The 12,692-nt window shown below is 40.6% G+C and overlaps 1 protein-coding gene across 4 annotated transcripts in view; it reads right to left on the bottom strand.

The window, feature by feature from the left end:
- scube1 (signal peptide, CUB domain, EGF-like 1) overlaps positions 1-12,692 on the bottom strand; it is an 84,250-nt gene that overhangs the window by 14,100 nt on the left and 57,458 nt on the right. For all 4 annotated transcript variants that reach the window (XM_034075145.2, XM_034075144.2, XM_034075143.2 and 1 more), the window contains 2 exons: positions 4,381-4,503; positions 1,170-1,286 (listed from right to left, as the gene is read on the bottom strand). In XM_034075145.2, the coding sequence (XP_033931036.1) occupies positions 1,170-1,286; positions 4,381-4,503 (240 nt within the window). The remainder of the gene's footprint in view (positions 1-1,169; positions 1,287-4,380; positions 4,504-12,692) is intronic.

The following is a 12,692-nucleotide window of genomic DNA, read 5'->3' on the forward strand; positions in this document are numbered from 1 at the left end:
TTCTTGGTCACTCGGAATCTCGTGTTTCCGCGAGAAGATTCCATAGGACTGAACTCGTTGACAACACCGGAACTTATGCCTTCCGGGGTCATACGAGGTCACGCGTGACTTTGTTGATATAAATATTCGACCTACGCATGCGCGAGACGGAAGATATCCAGTGCTAAAGCACCGCCTCTGGCGGTCATCCAGTATTCATAGACCGTAGTTACATACGTAACTATCGTTCTTTCAGGAAGACTGGGTGGATATATATTCACTCCGCAGCTGCATATAATCAGCTCATCACAGGCGTTCTCTTTAACGTATTACATTTCACCTCATTCTCCAGCAGCCAATCAACGTGCTGCAGCCAAACTATAAATTGGTTCTCCTCTCTCCTGCAGTCAGCTGTGATTTCAGGTGTTCATGCACCTTATCATATGTCAATAAATGTTCAAACTAAATGAATTCTCTCCTGATTGAAACATCATGTGTTGAAATAAACAACTGAAGTTCAAAATAAAAAGTGAATTGCCTAATATTTTTGTTGTGGAATCAATTAATTTCTTTCTTTAAAGGCAAAAACATGAAAAAGCTAAGAAAAAAAACTATTGAATACAATATATTTGGAGCAACTTAATTTATAAATGGTTGTCAACTTAAAAACGTGTGTTCACAATGATGGTAATTAAGTACATACAACTTAAAATTCCTTTTAAATCATGTGGTATAACAAGTTGGAACAACTTCATTTTTGGAGTAATCAACTTCAAAACTTGTGTTTATAATACCAATTATTAAGTAAGTGGTAATTAAAAACACCTCTGATTGTAGAGGAAAAGCCTTCTCCCCTAACTCAAATAACTTTGTTGCTTTAAGACAATTTCATTAGAAGTTGTCTTAACTCAATAAACATTGATGCAAACTGTTGCGTTGATTTTCTTTGTTGAGCCAAGGCATTTGTTTTTAGAGTGTATGACAGACAAACATGAGCGCTCCATATATGTTCTCTACATACCTCATCATTGCTACATTACCCTGTGTACGCTCCCCTTTACACTCTAAAATGTATTTCCCTTATTAGACGCATACACACAAAAACACACACTTTTCTACTCTACTGGTACTTCCAGGCCTGTTTGCTGTTTGATGTGAATCTCCTGTGCTGAGGAAAGTGGGATTCTCACCTCCGCAGTGTGTGAGGCCGTACAGGATGTGTCCCTTTTTGCAGACGCACTCATAGCTGCCCGGGTAGTTGATGCAGGTGTGGTCACAGGTCCTCTCAAAGGAGCATTCGTCAATATCTGAGCGAGACAAGAGACATCATAATTGAATAATCAAAATGTCACATAAATGTTTACCCATCATGGATAGTAACACTCATCCTCAAAATAATGTGGCTGACATGATCCTGCAAATGTATAACAGAAAGCCTGTGTTACTAACTGGAGACATATAGACACATACAGTAGGAGCCTAAAATAGATCGTATTGGTTGAATTATTGGAGTCCCTATAACCAGAAGTCAGGATATCTCAATGTCTGTTGCTGCAATTTTAACTAATTCTTTTTTTCTTTTGACATGTTTTGCATATATATATATATATATAAAAAAAGTAAGGTTTGTTGCATCAGTTCGGGAATTCTTGACTATTTTAGGCTCACATGTCTCATAAAAACGTGCTATTTTCCCAAGGAGGTGTACCATAGAAATTAAAGGAAATCTGACTTGATCGTGGCTTGAATCAGTTTAATAAGAGGTTTTGTCCCGCTTCCTCTGTGGAAGCAGGGGTCAGCGGGATCAGTGGTTTACAGATATTGTAATCCTAATGACTCATTTATGGAGAAATACAGGCTGCTCACCACAGACTTAAGAGGTCGTCCCATTAATCACGGTGGACAGTATAGTAAACAAATACATGAGTTCAGCACTAAACTAGGACACGAGCTCATTCTAATAAACCAATCTGGAAAAAGTACTGAGCTGGAGGCAGCCCACATTCAGCATTAGGGCAATGTCTGTGTGTGAGTGAGTGTGCACGCCTGCCCGCGCATGTGTTTATGTATACCAAATATTATTAACCTATCAGGAATGGAGGCCAGCGTTTGAAGCTCACCTGGTTTATTTCAGGCTGTTCCGCGGAGCTTTACAAGGGCTAAAAATACGCCATGTTATAATGGAGTTTGTCATGTGGAGGAAGTTGTTGAGGCCTGGATGTTGGCTCGGGTAAATATTCCAGGCAACTGTTCAAGTGAGGACTTAGAAATAGCTTTCCTGTTTCGAGCTAGCTCACAAGCAGAGTTTATACAAGCTGATCTGGGCACACTGGAATTGGCAACAGCTGTTGAATGTTAAAAACGGACATTTATAAAATTATGTTTTTCTGTGAGATATGCCCTCGTCATGATGACTTGTTTTGACAGTGATTACTGGAGTTCATCTTCTTCTGACAAAATGATTTCCTAAAAGGGCCCTATTGTGTCATTTGGGGGGTTTCACTTCCTGTAATGTGTTATATAGGTTTTATTGCATGTAAATGGTCTGTAAAGGCTAAAATCCCAAAGTTCCCTCCAGAGGCAGTTCCGTAACATATGTAGGGAACACTTGTGCTTCTATTAGCTAGCACTCCAACACATTGTACGTGATAGGCTAAGGGGTGGGACATCTCTCAGCAGTTGACCAATCACAACAGATCTTGCCAGCTAACCAATCAGAGCAGACTGGGCTCTGGTTTCAGACAGAGGGTGAAAAGGCGCGATCAAAATAAAGATATTTTTGAACATTAAAGCATGAAAACATTATGTCCTCTTAAACTTTTACAAAATAAACAATAAGGTGGAAAAATCGTATGCAACGATGGCAAATGATTCATCTCTGTGCTTAGGATTTCTTAGCCAGGACTGGAAAATCCTCTAGCACTGGCATGTCGTGTATCACCAGAAGCTATTTTCCCTGGAGAAGCTCACCAGCACTAAGAAAAGCTGGAAAATGTAAAGATAAATTTCCTTTTAAGGTCATGTTGTAGCTAAACAGTGCATCTGTCAATGAGTGAAACCTGGCAGCTACAGCAGTCAGTGGCAAAGGTGTGTCAGAAATAGACACTGACTCTTTTATGTCTTTCAACACTCAACACCACATTATTAAAGACTTTAAACGTAGCGACAAAGATGCACAGTTATTACAACACACGCTTAGGGATAAAAGCACCTCAGGGTTTTGTTGTTAGTAAAAATCCGTTTGTATTTGTCTGCCTCACTTGTTGCAACTTGAAACCAAGAATCTGCCTTCGGTCTTACAAACACAACACAATAGCTGATCACACAGACGCTCCTCCGTGTACGCAACACACTCACTGAGGAAGCCAGCTAAAATGCTATGACTCTGCACGACATTACATGAATGGGTTTACACGCATCCAAATCTTCACACTGGAGCAATGGATATTTAAAGAAACACTTAGATATTTATTGAAATATACTTAGTTCTTATTGACTTTCTGTTAGAGTTAGACCAACAGGGCCACTGAGATGTTACTGTAGCCTCGCTTACACAAGGACTGCAGATGTGTGTATATTTCCGCTAGGCTAATGTCCTACAGGAACTAAAGTATCCCTGGACTCTCGGAGGGATCTAATTGATAATGATTTTCTCATCTTACTCCAGCACAGACGCACACTTGCTCTAAGGCTCCAGTTTCTTATTTACACATTAATTTCTCTGCACTGATCCATTGAGTCTGTACGGCACCGTTATGTGAACAATCAACCACGCCAGATTCAGGGTTGGCAAAACGTAATGAACTATTTTAAAACACTTGCAATGTTTCGGCAAAGGAAGCTATAATTTAAAAAAAAGATTAATAAATGTTTAGATTAATTTGTTTATGTTTTGAAATGGGTGGGATCAATCGGGATCAGCTAAGTTGTCAATCGAAAGGTTGTCTCTGTTTATATTAAGCACTGACATTTGTTGTTAGCCTTTAAGCCTCAGTTCCACATTTTTCAAAGGAATTAAGTGTTCAATTATATGTATTACTTATGCAGTCAATAAAGGGAGGGGTTACTTTTTTCAATAACTACTTCCTGTTTACATTGCGCCATACAATTACTTGACAACGTTGCCATTACCACAATATTAGCCATCGCTAGCTCCAGTAGTCCAGCAAAATAAGTTAACGTTTGATTCAAGATGGCGTGGTTCCTGCAATGCTTTATTATATATTAGTATATGTTATTATGTAATAATTGCATTGCTGTGAGCATCACACAAGCAGTAGGTCTTTAAGCTTTAGGTGAAACATGACAAGCAAGTCAAGAAAATATTTGATATGTTGATGAAACCAGTGCCTGATTGATGACGGGGATAATCTGTGTGATTGACAGCTGTCAGTTACTGACCTTGGCATGAGCGTTCGTCAGTGAGCAGTTTGTGTCCTTTCTGGCAGCTGCATTCGAAGGAGCCCACTGTGTTCTTGCAGAAGTGATCGCAGCCTCCGTTGTTCTCCAGGCATTCGTCGATGTCTGGGTGGAGACGATAACACATTTCAACAATCCATGTTTGTATATCACAAATTAGTTTGACATATAATATGTCTGTACATTTGATGCTATATGACAGAGAAATACTCAGACATACTGTATATACATCTGCTGTCATGTCATTTAACAAACACACTTGGCGGACTCCTTTTGTTTTGTTCCCTGTGATGTTCATCTTCATATTGCTTTTTAAAACTGGTTGCGAGCTTGTTTAACAGATCACCAGGAGGCAGCGTGGAATCAGTGATTGGAGGTTGGCTCAGGGCTTGTTCATAGCGATCCCACTGTCTCATCCTATGATACGGTAGTTATCTGGAACTAATGGAGTCTAACTTCTGTCAGAGAGAAAGAGAGACTATCATTGAGAAATCTATAAAAGCTTCTTTTTTTTTTTACTGTGGTGACGACCAATGAAAGGGTTTATTGTCACCTTTTTATATCTGTCATCAACCATCATTATCCCGAACGAAACTGGAAAAAAAATTGACAATGTTTTTATTTATTTTTTATTTTGTACGCTCATATTGAGGTAAGGGATAAGAAGCAAAGGTTCATGAATTTGGGACTTGTATCAAGTTTTGATCATGTCAAGAAGAGAGAGCTGATAACAGCCTCCTTTCATCCTGATATATACCTATTTTTCAGTTCGTTACAACGTGTAATACATCATAAATCACTCAGCAAGCGGATTTACAAACAACTCTAAAACTGGCAGCACTTTGAGAGTAAAACATTGATTTCAACTACTTTCAAAAGCAGTATGAGAAGCTGTTAATATGCTGACAACAATTTACATATCGAACAAACATATAGACAGCTCTGTGATCACGGGAGCGCGTGTCTGCTGAATCCCTGTGGAATGAACCCTGTATACCTGAGCTCCAGCCCAGGTGTGATACAGACTTCCAGAGGAGGTCTGTAAAATAATAATGAGGCTAATGCTATAGCCCGAGGCAGCATGTTCAGCGCCAACTGCAAATCTGCAGGCTCCACTAATCCCAACCATCCAAACCTCACTCCCTGCCTCATCCCGTCCTCAGTGCCCTCGCATGAACCCAAACTGCATATCTTCACTTCTTATGAATACATTTAGCTTCTCCTCATCTCTCAATTAAAGTCATGATCAGATCATTCCATTTGCTGCTGGAGAAGAAGGTGAGATCAGGCTGTGGAGGTGGAGAGGAGCAGGAGGAAAGGAGGTGTGAGAAGGGACAATAGTCTGGCAGATTACACAGGCTAAGCCTTTTTTGATTGGTGCTCTAAGTGATGAATATTGTGAGGGGTTAACACCTAAATCCTTGAGCATGGGGAGTAACTCAGGAAAGACACCACGGAGAGAGAAGTAGAGTAGGGGGGGGAGAGGAAGGAGGTGGCATACAATCAGTGCTGTGTAAATTGTGGCTTCCGACGCTATATGTACACTGCATTTATTTAGTCTTAATTTGTGTGTAGCTCAATCATTTCAGCTATTAACGGGGTCAGGAGAAGGTGGCAGGAGCACATACAGTAGAGGTCCAGTCAACACGCACACACAAATGGCCCTCAGTGTAGCGTGATACCAGCCCTTATAAAACATCCAGTAACTAAGCCACTGTGTTTTTCCATCGGGTAGATTCTGGCCTCTCTGGCCTGATCCTCTCGCTCTGTATCCTCAGGGAGCTTCTGCTGAATGAACTCTTCATCTAAATATGGAGCCGAGACAGGAATCCACAAGGAGCAGGCCGCAGTAAAAATGTAGTAAACTATGTCCCGCTGTGCCCTGTCCACGCACTTTTAAAGGGATTGTCCCTCCATCTGGCTCGGCTAAAACGGATTTCCCCGTTGGCTGGCGGGATGAAAGTGATGGCGGTTTTTTAAGGAGAGCGGGACAGGTAAGTTAATTAGAAGTATTTAGATTGGTTGGCTCCTACAAATATATCTCTTAGGTTATTACTAAATCGCCTCTTGACTTTTGCCATAATTTTTATTTGCAGTAGATTGCAGCTTTCTGTTTTTTTATTTTGGCAATTGTTTGAAATTCAGCAAATGTATGTCTCAATAACAAAAGTCAAGTAAGTTAAAGGTAGAAAGTAAATGGGGGCCAAAAGTAAAGGTTTAGGGAGGCCTCATTAAAACCTACTTTTGGGCCTTGTAATACAAAAACAGTTCTTGATCCTGCCAAGAATAGGGAGCTAAAATACAGTTTAGCCTGATACCGACTTTGAGATGTATTACAACACGTTGTGAATATTTAATATGCAAGTGGAAAGCCATTCTCGCAGCACTTTGATAGCAAAAATGTAATGACGGCTGTATTGATTTTTCTTTGTCTTTTTCCTATTTGACCCTCTTTTGTTATTCATGTCTAACCTGCAGCATCGTCTGCCAAAGGATTGAAATCAATAATATCCATATTGCTGTTATTTTCCTCAACAGTAGCTTGTCAGGCCATGCTGATCTCTATCTGTGAGACAGCAGGAGGGATGGCTAGCTGTGGGTTACAAACATACGCAGTCTTTCAAATCCTGAGACTACATGATTTTTTTTTCAAGACTAGGCATTTTGAAGTTTTTCTGCTCCTGCATCTTGTGGATTGAAATGAATCAGATCACAAACATGGCCCCGAGACCACAGAAAGAAAAGCTTCAGGAGTGAGGAAATGTGGATTCTCCAACCAGGCATATTGTTAAGAAAGACATATGCACAAACAAACGCCATCCTACAACATTCCCCCTCTGCCCACATCGTCTCCGCTCTAATGCCTATGTAAAAACAGTGGATACCACCCCTGGTCTAACCCAACACAGACAGACACAGCTTCGTAATTATTCTGGCAGCCACAAACACTGGCAGAACCAGCGCTTTCTACCCACACTTAATGGCCACTCTGGGGATGACTGAGCCTTATAACGGGGTATATAATTACCTTTAATGGAGCTTAAATAAGCTTTGAGCTTAAATAAATACATTAAACCTCCGCACATCTTGAAATGATAAAGTTTGGAGAAGAGGGAGAAGACAGATAAAAGCCAGTAAAGAGAGTGGGTGAAGGGGGAATGGAGGGTGGCCTGCCATGGGTGGAAGTTCTCAGTATTTCAGGGCTTTTTTTACAAATGTTAAGCACTATTTTGATCTTATGTCAGTGCTTCTCAAAGTGTGGTCCGCGGACCACTGGTGGTCCGTGTGCGCCCCCTAGTGGTCCGTGAGTATATTGGTAAAATTTCACATTTGAAATAAATTAATTTATTTAAGTTTTTCACACTCTCGCGGGAATATTTCCGCAATGGAGCGAGCTTAAGTTTCACTTTCGATTGCATGATATAGCCCAGATAAACACCTTCATCACACATGTTGCCACTTGTTTGTACCATTTTCAGGCGATTTGTAAAAAACTATGTGTTCTTGGATATTTGTGGAGTTAGGTGGTCCGAGAGTGTTTTTTTATTGGTTAAGTGGTCCTTGGTATGAAAAAGTTTGAGAAACACTGTCTTATGTCATTGTGTTTACATGCACATCTTTGTTTTAAAGCACAAAGGCCATTTGACATGTGCTAATCCATCACTTAGTGTTGTCCATAGCCATGTATACTTGAGGTCAAATCCAAGTACAGCAGATCATAAAAAAGTATTTCAGAGAAATGCATCAACTTCCCTCTAAGTGTTACAACTGACGAGGTCACAGGAGCAACTGAGGCTGATGGGGATGTCATCTTTATATTTTTAAGGCCCATGATTGTAAAACACCCTCAACAATCGTTCATACTTCTGAGAGCCAACTCAAGACTGTGTGTATTATTAATTTGTTTATTCATTTATTTGTTTTTATTCTGTTTTTATTTAGTCCTTAGTTCTGTTGATTTTAAGTGTGTTTACTGGTATTTAATTACCTTGGAAGGAGGATTGAGAAGCACTTTGTGACTTTTTGTCTAGGAAAAATGGTAAATAAATAAAGTTTGAATTGATTTGATTTAAACGAAATTATTGAATAAATGTGATTTTTTATGGCAGATGAAAATGCAGAGAATCACAATCAAAATGTTAACGCAATCCATCTAGTAACTGTTAAGATTTCCCTTAATCAGTTTAAACCTGGACGTGTTTATAATAACACAACATTATTTTCCAAAGAGCCACGTCGCTAGCATGGCTCGAGATGTGTTTTTGTTTGTTTAAACACAGTACAACTATGTAATTGTGAGAGAATCGGTGTGTTCATGAATGGGCAACTAGATGTCATCTTGCAGCAACATCTGGAGAGCCAGAAGCTATCTTGCCTCAGGCATTTGATAATGAGGACGCTCCTAATTAACTAATTAGCTCTTTGAACCAAGCAAAACAATTGTCTCTGCTTATTTCCAACAATCAAACAAAAATGTAAAAATCACACACATAGTCTTTCACACCAATGATTCCACAATCTGCCATGCGTTTCTGCACGCACACACGCACGCGCACACACACACACACACACACACACACACACCACACACACACACACACCACACACACACACACACACACACACACACACACACACACACACACACACACACACACACACACACACACACACACACACACACACACACACACACACAGCTGTCTCCTGGGATCCATCTCTGACATTTAGTCTAGATGATCAATATCTTGCTCCAGCCTTCAATCAATAGTTTCCTCCTTTGCCAAGAGCAGTTTGTATCTCAAAATCTCACACAGCTTAAATCTTTTGCTGACAGATATGAAGCTGCATGCGTGACAGGGAATTTTCCCGGTTTCACACATCAAAATGAAGTACTTTTAGGGGCCTTTGAAAGCTACCCAGAATTACATTTAAGAGCAATTTAACGAGCAACATGAAGAAAGAAAAAAACCTGACAAAAGCAGTCTATTCCCAATTGAACAAAGCAAAAGAAAGTTGTGAGACTAAAAATGAAAAAAAAACATTGTTCACAGGAAATCATTTAAGAACAAGTTGTGAAACATGTTAATGGTCATTCAATAAAAACATGACATTGTATTAAACCTGTTTGCTTCCCAAGGAAATCGAGAATTCAATTGGTGTCGGTAATATCCAAGTAGGGTGCCATTAAAGCAAGAGTACAGCAACTAAAAGAGCTCCAGTCAACAAACAAAAAACACATGATGAACTTCAGTGCACTTTCGCATTTCTTTCAAACATTACATTTTTCCAAACATAAAAAAGTTTTCTCCAATAGATGTTTCAATTATTAACTCTTAGATGAGCATATTGAACTGCATGGGAACATATCGATGTCATGTGACAATAAAGGGCTAGTTGGTAGTATTAAGTGACACTAATGAGCAGAGATGGAAAATGGTGGTGATGGCAACACCAGCAGCCCTCTCAATTTGGTATCTCCCAAAGTAGTGTTATGGTAAGGATGGCCTGGCAGTGCAGCATATGTTTGAGGAGTTGTATGGCTCAGAAGAAAAAAGAGCAGGATTAAAATTCCCTTTCTACCACAATATGAAGGTAAACAGATTGAAAGGCCTCTAACACAATGTCATTTTAATTGAATCCCCTGGTATTTAATTAATTTCTTTGAGGGTATTCATTTTTCCTAGGTCAGATATTTTTGAAGTGAATTCCTCACATACACTGTGTTAGCTGAGGAGGATCGCTAACATCCACTTGGGCCAAAGGAAACAAGCCCCACACCCCCTCCGCCTGGTCCTCTGTGAGCCTCGGGGGCTGTGTTTGAGGAGTCTAATGTTTGGAATGGGTAACCTGACTCCAGAAGAGACCCTGATGCTGTTGCGGGGTTCAGCTGCCTGATAAAGACTGACCTTATTGATTAGCGTGCCGCCTAAAACAGCCGCCAGCAATAAGGGCAAAGTAAATGAACGCTAATTCTCACCTCTGACCCCGGCGTATAGAGGTCAAGCGCAGGGTGAGGATGTTATGTAAGAGACTAGAAAGATGGAAAGAATCGACGGAAACTGGCATCTAATAAAACTTAAATTGTCACTTAAACCTTTTTTAGACTTACTTGTAGGAATGTGCTAATCATACCCCCAGGGTACGAGCTGCATAGCGAAGACTTTTACCAAATATAGTTTTACCAAATATTTGCAGTAAAAACCAATTAAATGGAATACATTTGCAGAAACCCGAACCTCTACAAATAATTATGGACTTAGTGCAGGGGATCTAGTTTTCTTGGAGAGCGCTGGTTTTCTTCGCTGGGTGTTGCCGGTGGATAGGACAGACATCAGGCCAGGAGGTAGCGTGTATTTATTCAGGTATTACAAGACCTAAGCACGTGATTCTGTTTAATAACAACGGTTCCACAGGGGCATGTGTGCCAAGGGAAACTCTCAGTTTTACACAACAATAAAACAGCCAGTGATCTGGACTAGAGCCAAGACTGCTGGCCGTGGCGCAGTCATGTAAGGTGATGGAGAACATGGCGCTAGGATAGGCTCAGTGCGGTTGATGAAAGTGGACACTGATGGGGTAATTGATGACTGTGACTCCTTACTAATGCGACAGGGACAGACAGATAAACAAATATGCAGGTGTTGCAATAAAAAAAGGACAAACTGGTAAGAGAAATCTGAACTTTTTTTTAATCTATTGTAGCATAATTTCCAAAATATTCGCATGAAGTCTGACCATTTTCTGGGACTAAACATTAAAAAGCCTCGACAAACCAGAGAGCTGCTGTGATTGCCCATACCACCATACAACATATACGACTGTGTCCGCTAGCGCCAATTTCTGTGCAACTTCAAGAAAGGTTCGACAAAACATTCTTTCCTCCATCTCCACCACAACTAAAGGGAACGAGTGCAGTAGGCTTTTGTCCTGGATTAGGTGTTACCACAAAGGTAGCGATGTCCAGGAATCGTGTAGCTTGTTACAGCTCCAGATTAATTGTGAGCTTTAACATTTAAAACTTACTTTTGGATTCTCCAGAAAAAAAATCTATTTGGATTTGGAACCAGACAACCGTCTCTGGGTTTGTTAACATGCATTAGTGGTCATGGTATTCTTTTGTTCGAAGACTATTAGCGGCTTGCTAAGTGGATATGATCAAGTCCTTGTCTTAGTTTGATATGACTATGTGTTTGTGTGCTTTCAGGTCTTTTCAGGTAAAAGAGGAATGCAGGCCAGTGGGGACGTGTTTCAGGTACCACACTGTGCACTGTACCATTCCCCGACCACACGCTATCCACAGAAACACTCATACAACTGCAAGAACACACACACACACCCACACACTCTCCACTAAGCTTATAAGTACACCAAATATTGACTAACATGCAACCGACTAAATGTGTGCTAATTAACCCACAGAGAGTGACATGCACGCACACACACACAATAACTCATCCATACTCCGGTGTGTACCTTCTAATCAAACATCTGGTAAAATCTTCTTCCCTTTTCTCTACCTCTTTTTTCCTTCCTCTCTCCCTCCCTCTCTCTCTCACCCAGTTGTCGGCACGAGAGCCCCGTGATGAAATGCCTCCTCCAGTCGGCGTCTGTCATCGTGAGAGGCTGAACCGACTCGTCTGTCAGCGCAGATGAAAGGGCGTTTATCGGACTCGTGGGTTTTAAACATGCCCTACATAGTTTATATTGAAATGATTATGATAGACAGGCATGGCAGGGCACATCCTCTTGGCTCTGAAGCAAGGTAGATACAGACAGGGAGAGAGAGCCGGGTGGAGAGGGAGCTGTCTGCCTCTATCAAGCAATTTAGTGGCACATTAGATGAGACCACCTCACAGCGTGGCACTTATCTAGCCGCTAACTACTATGTTCAGTAAACTACTAACTGCCGGCACTTATACTACAGTCTGTGCAATACATAACACAACTGTGATAACATGTGCCACCAGATTACATTACATTACATTGCATTTAGCTTTTATCCAAAGCGACTTACAATAAGTACATTCAACCAGGAAGACACAACCTTGAAGAAAACAGAATCATAAAGTACATCAGGTTTCATAGAGCCAAACATTTCAAGTGCTACTCATCTGGCTATAGATAAGCCAGTCCTTTATTAGTATATAAGTGCTCTGTTAGCAGTTCTTTGTTAGTAATTCTATCGCTCGAGGTGGAGTCGAAAGAGATGAGTTTTCAGTCTGCCCCGGAAGGTGTGTAAGCTTTCTGCCATCCTGATGTCAATGGGGAGCTCATTCCACCATTTTGGAGCC

This window comes from Pseudochaenichthys georgianus, chromosome 23 (assembly GCF_902827115.2).
Source record: "Pseudochaenichthys georgianus chromosome 23, fPseGeo1.2, whole genome shotgun sequence".
NCBI classification, from domain to species: Eukaryota; Metazoa; Chordata; class Actinopteri; order Perciformes; family Channichthyidae; genus Pseudochaenichthys; species Pseudochaenichthys georgianus.